Below are 8,256 nucleotides of genomic sequence, written 5' to 3'. Positions count from 1 at the left end.
ATGTGGATGGAGATTACATTTTACAGCAGCCTGATCATCATTTAAATACGTAAACCATCACCTGTCTTCTAGTCCATGCTATCAGCATTATTTTAATTGGTGTGTGTGTGTGCATGGACGTAATTTTTTTGGGGGGGGGGGGGGGGGGACAGGGGGGACATGTCCCCCCCACTTTTTCCAAAGTCAAGTTTTGACCCCTGCGCTTTTTACCATCCAAAAACAATATTACGCTATATTAAATTGACACTGGTTGAGCTCTAGGACCAAGCGGAAAACAACCGTTTGTGTTGAAGCCTGTTTCCCATTAGAACATACTGTAAATACACCCCCCCCCCCCCACTTCTAAAGTGAAAATTACGTCCATGTGTGTGTGTGTGTGTGTGTGTGTGTGTGTGTGTGTGTGTTTTCCGCTTCAAACACTGGTCTAACCAACCAGACCAGCGTGTCCAGTAACACATTAATGTTACAATTAAACAGTTTCACTTCACGTAGGCTAGGAACGTTTCACCTGCCGTGGCCCGACCGCTTCTGCTCCACATAAACTTTGTGCGTGATCAAATGTCTCTACGCGTCATGCGTGTCCATATTAGAGACGGGAACAAGCGCTGTTCAGCCAAAGTTTCATAATTTCATAAAAAGAAAATTTTTCCAAGTGACATCCCTCAGAGAGACCGGGTTTCCAGACTGCTTCAGTGGGAGGAAATCCTTTCGCATGCGCCGTGGTTCTGCACTGCGCTGGAACCCCAGATCTTCAGCTCACTGTCCACCGTGGGCGCTCCGAGCCGTGCTGAACACAGTGTCCAGCATAAAGCTCTGATGTTCTGATGGGAATCTTTTACCTCCGCGATGTGCGTTAACGATTAAAATGTCAGCTCATCCATGCGCATCAGTGTGCGTCGGGGTAATTCTTTCAAACCAAGCAACATCCTTGAGATCATCTGTCAAAATAAACAGTCAAATGGAAATATAAGTAACCTGCCGTTTAACTGTTTTGCCTTCCTGTGAAGATTGTTGCAAAGAGAAACAACTAAACTTGATTAACCCCAGAGCCACGCAGAGAACCATGCAGTGCGCATGCGGGAAGATTCCTCCCACTGAAGCGAGTGTTTTCCAAACCCCGTCTCTCAGACTGTCCCTGATTATGAAACTTTGGCTGAATAGTGCTTGTTCCTGTCTCCAATGTGGCGACGCATCCAGGAGCCTGTCTGAGGAGAATCCCAGAATCTCGCATCCTCGTCAGCTCATAAAGTGCCGATATGATTACGCACAAGCGTGACGCGTCAACCCGGTCTCACAGTAAGACCGGGTTGGACCTGTTCAGGTTTACGCAGACAATCTTTACATTTAGAATTGGCATACAGATGTAAAATTAATGCAGTAAAATATAAAGCATTTTATTTAAATATCCATTCATTATTTTACAAGCACAGAGAGCCGCATCAGATGGATGGAAGAGCCGCATGCAGCTACAGAGCCGCGGATTGCCGACCCCTGTGCTAGCCTACTTTATTGTCCCCAGCAATTTTTAAACCCCACTCAAGTGTATGGTTATTGTCCCCAGCAATACTGAAAACAAACTGACGCCCTTGCTGTTAGCTGTAAAATGTCAACCACTGCCTCGTCTGAGCTCAAATGATCTTTTCTGCCATAAAAAAAAAATCCATCTGGAGCTACAATTTGAAGTTATGTTTGGACAGAAATTTGCTCTCCCTCCCAGCCACACAATGTGGCTGTTGCCATGTCTGGCTTGCAGGCTGCAGCTGCCCACATTCTGCAAGTTCAGACCAGCTGTCAGTCTGCCCGTGAGCTACAGATCAGGAACAAGCCGGCATAGCCCTCACCCTGCTGACAGAAGAGGTGGAACACAGCTTAGATGGGCCCCGAGTGGTCTGAAGTTCATGCTAACCTCCACTCTTTACTCTCACACCAGACGTGCATGAGGTTCATTCCCATAAAACCAGTAAAATCCTGCATCCAGATTAATCACACTCTAGACTGTTAGTAACTTAGCCTGTAGCTACTTTATTGCATAATCAACAGAAGAGCTGACTGTGGAGATCTGCATCTGCACAGATCATCCCATGCACTTTACTCACCTGTGCTACGGCTTCAGCTGGGATCACCATTATTCATTGCACAACAGCACATTTAGTACTAAACAGTAGTGCACAGTTGTCCTACAAGCTCTGACGCCTAAGTGTGCACATCACAAATCAGGAAATCCTTAAAGGTGAGGATAAGAAGGGTTATATAACTACATCTAATGTTGTGCAGGTTAAGAAGACAGACAATAGCAGTTCACATTATTTATTTCAGGATTTCACAACTCTCCATACAAAACAAAGTAAGAGCTGATTTGCAGCAGAAACCCCACCCCCCCATGAGGACACTCACCATTTCAGTTCAACTTTCCATTTCTGGAGCAAAAATTAAAAGGAACTGCTTCATGCCTGTTGATACACCATTAATGTAAATCATCTTCCTCAACTTAAAATATTGGCTGCGTAATACAAACGTCTTATTTACAAAAGATAAAAAAGTTAAATCAACAGCATTCCCACTCAGTCCTGCTTTGAAATAAGTGAGCAACCAATCAACTCACTGTAACAAAATCACTACCCTACCGTTAACACTTTCTAGAGAAAGTGAAACCCACCCTACTGTCATTACTTTCTCATTTAGTTCCCCACAGTTTCTTATAAAAAAAAAAAAAGGTGAAAAAAAGCTTTGTTTAATGCTGCTCAGTCACTCGTGACTCCAGGCACTTTAAATCCGTAACTCTCCTTAGGAGGCAAAGCTGGTGCTCAGATGTCCATCTCAAACTGGCTGTCGTCTGTCGGGGGAAAAGAGGACAAAAACAAGTAAAATAACATTTGACTATCAGTAACCGTCCTCACCAACACGACCACACCTCAACGGACCACACACACACACACACACAGAGAGAGAGAGAGAGAGAGAGAGAGAGAGATCTGCAGCACTCGTCCGTGAGATGCTACACAGGCTTAGAAAACTTGGCTTTAACCTTCACGCTAGGCTGGGGAGTAGGGCAGGGCAATAAATCCTAAATGTATCATTATTGAAACTTCTGACTCTTATTGTGATCATTTCCCAGGTCAATAAATTTGATAATAAAAAAAATGAAGAGGTGTGTAGGTTGGCAACGTTCATGTCCCTTTAGTTCTTTTTATAACACACACCATGCCGGCATGGCGTTGCATGAATTTTGCGGCATTCGTTCCGCGTCGCTTGGTAGTAATGTTGCAGTAACGGTCTGTCGTATGCGCCCTGGCGCAACAGAGGCAGATGTCATGATGACATGGGGAGTTATTGCTGAGTGCCGGCTGGCAAATGTATTGAAAATGAAAGTAAACACAGGCAATAAGGTTTGTTTTTGCACAAAATCAGCTGAGATGGCAAACTGGAGCGCCGCAGCGCTTCATGAGCCTCTCTGTTAGAGCTGAAGCTCCAGAGGCTGCACAGGGACCGATGGGGACAGCCGGCGTTTAAGTCGGACACATTTCCCTACATGTGTAGCTCGCGGGTGACGATGGATGAAGATATCACGTTAGCGTTCATACTTGTTTAATTATTTATTTTAATTCCGGTGCCTGTTAGCAGCTGAAACACATCCTCACATGCTTGTGGATATCATATATTGTATATGGAGACATGACTGTAATAATAAGTAAAGGTTATCAGCTGTAGGTTCAGTGTGCTCATAGGAAACGTGACAAAAGAACACAAAACACTTTTCTCTTTATGGCCTATATAGTTGTTATCATCAACATAACATGATTTACAGAATACATGTGACCAACTAACATTTCATGTTCTACCACCGGATGTTTGGATCAGAATATGAACCAATCAGATCTTAGATCAGGTGAGAGCCATCATCCTCTAGGTTTTGCAGCCGGTGGAGAACAACTGCAGCGCCTTGCTCCAAAGTCTGCGGCCGCCTTGATCTCACGAGGTTATCGTTGCCTACGTATGCATGACGTCAGAGCAGGTCGGCGTCAAGTCGGACACAAATCTAACCGGCATGCACTGCTCGCTGATCACCGCTGATCTAATCTGCGCAGAACTGGCTCATCTCGAACACGGCCAGTGTGACTCAACGCAATACATGCGACAGCCCCATCACAGCTTTTGTTTCTGCGCATACCTGTAGTTATCGTCCATTTATCGTCAGAGGTCAAATCGCCACGATGCTGATCAGGTGTAGACAAAGTCAGCAACATGGTTACACAAATGCCTACAAGAATACGTTGGCCTCTTTTTTGTTTGAGTTACAGGGAAAAAAAAGACTCCTCTGAATGGCCTCAGTTGGTAGAAATTGCTACATTTAACGGAATTGAAGAGCTAACGGCTAGTCTAAATGTAGCAAAGACCAAAGTATAATGCCACCATCTTAAATTTCATCTTGGCTTAAACATTCAGACCAGCAGTTAGCTCAGCTGCCTTATTGGATGTCAGTGTTGCTTTTCAAGCAGGAATGGTTCACCAACTAAGTCTTATTTTCCAGTAAAAGGTAACTGGTTTTACAAACGTGCACATTGTCAGCCTCAGAGGAAATACAACTACAGATAGAAAAACTAGATCCAAATTAAATAAGAGAATGACAAAACAAGCTCAGCAGGTTTACAGCAAGTAGATGCTAATTAGCTCTGTTAGCGTGCAAAACACGACTTCACCGATATCTGGTGGAGGTGGCTGGAAGGGACCGATTTCTCAGGCTGCTCATTTGGGCGAGATTCTTTTTAAAAGGCTCTAATCGAACCCCGTTTCAGAGCGACTCACCTGTAATTTCCTTGTCCTCTTCCTCCACCTCCTCTTTGAGGTCCGTCAGTTTCCCCACAGGGTGCGTGGACGGTACCGTGACCCCGGGGATCTGAGGCAGGTAGCACGGGGGCGTCCGGGCCAGAGGGGAGTTTCGACAGTCCAGGAGAAACTTCCTGTCGTAGATGATGCGAGTGCCTGTAATTAGAGTTTCAGGAAGAAGAAACAAGTTAAACATCAACTATCACTTCCTGTGAGAAACGAAAAGTGAAGAGACAAATAGCGGCTTACAAACGAAAAGTGTTAGAATTTATTAATCATCTCTGCCAACAAAAGTGCAGATTTGAGAGATTTCATCTTTAGGTGAATCCTACTCTGGCTGGCACTGACGCTGGGAGCATGTTAATGCTTGCTTCCTTTTATTTAACTCCCGCAGCAGCAGGAGTCACGTGACCCAACCAGCTTCCTATATCTGAAAACATGTTGACATATCTTCTCTACCCAGCAGGATCCGTGTCATAAAAGCTTGTTATGGGACACGGGTAAGGAGCGGTCTGCTGCTCATGTCCTTCACTGGAGTTTGAACTGTTGTGTCAGCTCAGCCTGGAAAAACAGCTTATGCAATGACCGGGATCAGAACCCGGACAAAGACAGGCAGAGCAAAAAAGGAGGAGCGAGCAGAAATCAGGCGAATGCAAAGTGTGCAGTTATGTAAAAAAAAAAAAAAAAAAAAAAACAGGAGGGCTGGGGCGGTCTGTCTAGGAACACTCAGCAGCCCATATGGAGCACGTGCCGTGGAAGGGAAGCCAAAATCCTGCTCTGGAGTTTCCTACAGCGCCTTTAGCCCGTGCACTCCTCCTTTAAAGCAAAATCAGAACACATTAAACATTTAACCCCCTCCCCTTCTCTTCAGCTGTACCAAACGTTATTTGCTCTTCCTCAAACTCAGAGCAGCAGACAGGACAGCCTCCAGCTGCACCAGCCATGCAGAGGCCAATCACATGGCTCTGGTAATAGCTGGATTTATAAACACCCCTCCAAATCACGGGGTAGAAGGCTGCTTTGTTTCCCGACTGCAAGTTTGTTTTTCATGCAGAATCAAACCACAGCCACATGGGGGGGGGGGGGGGGGGGGGGGGGGGGTTTGATCTGACTCACCTATATATGTATGTATGTGTATGTATGTATATGTGTATGCATGTATGTGTATGTATGTATATGTAAATAGTGTGTATAGATAGATAGAATGTCTTGAGTAAATTATGTTGTTAAAAAGCTCACAACTGTTACAGAAATGAGTCGTGGATGTTTTTTTTTAACACATAACGGAAGCAAACTGCCAGAGTGGAGACAAAGAAAACGCTTTAATAATACTGCCCTTAGTTTTGCATACCATCTAATGAACTTGATCATTAACTAAGCGAAACATGCAGGAAATTGCCTGTTTTCACGTTTAAGAGTAAAATTAAAGGCATTTTGTTTGCAGTTTATCGCGAGATTTAAACGTTGGAACGTGAGTCTTCGCACAAGCTAGTCTGTCGATAGTGCAAACGTTCTTCTGGTCGTGTTTAAAGATAACTTAAAACAAAGTTAAAGCTAAAAAAAAAAAGTGCTATTTTTATTTTTTTACCTCCAGGCGTGGTGGAGAAGAGGGTCCCCCCAGGCGTCTGGCTGTAGCAGTCGGGCAGCTGGGACCAGTCCTTCAGGGTGAGGACCCTGGTGGGGATGGGGCAGCTTTTCGCTTGTTTGGTACCAGTCGACATGTTAACCTGTACGTTTAATTTCGCAGGTGAAGTTGGAAACAAGTCGTATTAACTCGCAGTGCGTCTCCTCGAGCAACTTTAGTTTTAGCGTAAACAAAAAAAAAAAAGGAAAAACCTGCCGCTAACGGTCGCTAATTTCAACTCTAACCTACCTAAACGTTTAAACTACGAGCTAAACCTCACTAGGAGTTAACAGCCTGATGGTGACCGTCGCTACAAACAGATCCCTGAAGCTAAAGCATGTGCTGAGCTGATTGTGTAGCACAGGCAGCTGCAGCAGCCTGCCCTGATGTTTTTGTGCAGCAGCGCTGGGGGGCACGTGGTGCACAGGTCCTGAAGGTTAACGAATGAATTCGGCTCCGGGGCAGCTTGCGGGAGCGGTGATAACACCGTGGAAATGAAATAAACTAACATTTATAAATATATATTTTTAAATAAACGTATTTCTACTCATTCTATAACAGTGCGCTGTAGATAGCTGAATTTTGTCCCATTTCGAGATATTTACAAAGATTTCTTCAAAAGTAGAGATATGGAGATGGATTCACAAATATGTTGTTTCGAAGCATAAATTCCGCTTCTTTGGCCGAGCGTGCTAGTTCTGAGCCATTTTAACCGTGAATGGTTCTGAGAAAAATCACTTCGATTCCTCGAATGCAGTCTTTCGTAACAGCTGCGCCGCGCGATTCCACATATTTTCCAAGTCTGTTTTTTCCGGACTTTGCTGGAACAAATTCAAGCAACTCTCCCCACCTCGTGGTATGTGTCATTTAGCAACACCGCCCCCTATGGGTGGTGTGGTACTTCACAGAGAGTTGATCTCCCTCCGAACAACAGAAATAGGTTTTCTGTGACTTTTCTTTCCAACTGAAGCAACCAGCATTAAAACATAAACATAAAGCAGATGTCTATTGTTTACTTTTGTTAATATTTACCTTTCTTGCTTTAAAACTGTTAAAAATATTATACAACAATAAAACAATTTAATTTCCTAAGAAATAAAATGTTTGTTTTCACAAATGTTGACAAAGCTTCTGAAAAGAGAAATAAGCTTTCCAGGATTTTGAGTTAAACTTTTTTTATTTTAAATGGCAATAATACAGCTCCAAGAGTACATAGATTAAATCAAAACTGGCCATCTTACATGGGTTACAGATGTAATGCTGTCATTTAATTCTGCCCGTTTCTCTTTTCTTTCTATATTTTGTTATGAATTCTTCTGTGTTCACAGCTCAGTGCCGTGCAGCCACACCTCATATTGTTATTGTACACATGATCCATAGACCAAAGGTTGAAAGATATAGGAAATCTGTTTAGTTTGGAAAACACTGACATGCACACACCAACAACCATTTTATTTATGTATTCATTTCTTATTAAAAGGACATAAAAATATTTTCTTTGCTTTTAAGCCGGTGGAGGCTGGTAAAAGATTTCCCTTCCAGGGTATAATTAGTCTGGCATGTTCAGTTAAACTCTTTGACTTAATTCAACTTTAAAAGATAAATTATAAAACCATCAGGGCAGATTTTACTGAATGTTGCGTTCCGGTTCTTCTGCTTTTCCTCTGAAACTCGTATTCATCAAATGAGGAAGTTCACATGTTTTAAAAGTTAGGAGTTTTGAATATTAAAGAAGAATTTTTATGGTCTTCTTAAATATTTATTTTCAGCTCCATATCTGGACTTCTTTGAGTTGAATCTCGCCAGCA

At 43.3% G+C, this 8,256-nt stretch overlaps 1 protein-coding gene across 1 annotated transcript; it reads right to left on the bottom strand.

Moving 5' to 3' along the window:
- Positions 1–2,291: 2,291 nt before the first annotated feature.
- eif4ebp3l (eukaryotic translation initiation factor 4E binding protein 3, like) lies at positions 2,292–6,814 on the bottom strand. The gene is made up of 3 exons (XM_015957702.3): positions 6,413–6,814; positions 4,804–4,980; positions 2,292–2,833 (listed from the first exon to the last, which is right to left on the bottom strand). The coding sequence occupies exons 1-3, from the start codon at positions 6,543–6,545 to the stop codon at positions 2,805–2,807; spliced, it is 339 nt and encodes a 112-aa protein (XP_015813188.1). The 5' UTR covers positions 6,546–6,814; the 3' UTR covers positions 2,292–2,804.
- Between the last annotated feature and the right edge of the window lie 1,442 nt (positions 6,815–8,256).

This window comes from Nothobranchius furzeri, chromosome 2 (genome assembly GCF_043380555.1).
Source record: "Nothobranchius furzeri strain GRZ-AD chromosome 2, NfurGRZ-RIMD1, whole genome shotgun sequence".
Taxonomy (NCBI): domain Eukaryota; kingdom Metazoa; phylum Chordata; class Actinopteri; order Cyprinodontiformes; family Nothobranchiidae; genus Nothobranchius; species Nothobranchius furzeri.
Note: the sequence above shows the minus strand (reverse complement) of the source record. Positions and strands in the feature narration are given on the sequence as shown.

What these genes read in the sequence shown, in the direction of transcription:
- eif4ebp3l (XM_015957702.3), bottom strand. Translation starts at nt 6,545, where the DNA reads ATGTCGACTGGTACCAAACAAGCGAAAAGCTGCCCCATCCCCACCAGG. An exon ending in CTTCTCCACCACGCCTGGAG is followed by an intron (nt 4,981 to 6,412) that starts GTAAAAAAATAA and finishes CTCTAATTACAG; the next exon opens with GCACTCGCATCATCTACGAC. An exon ending in AGAGGACAAGGAAATTACAG is followed by an intron (nt 2,834 to 4,803) that starts GTGAGTCGCTCT and finishes TTCCCCCGACAG; the next exon opens with ACGACAGCCAGTTTGAGATG.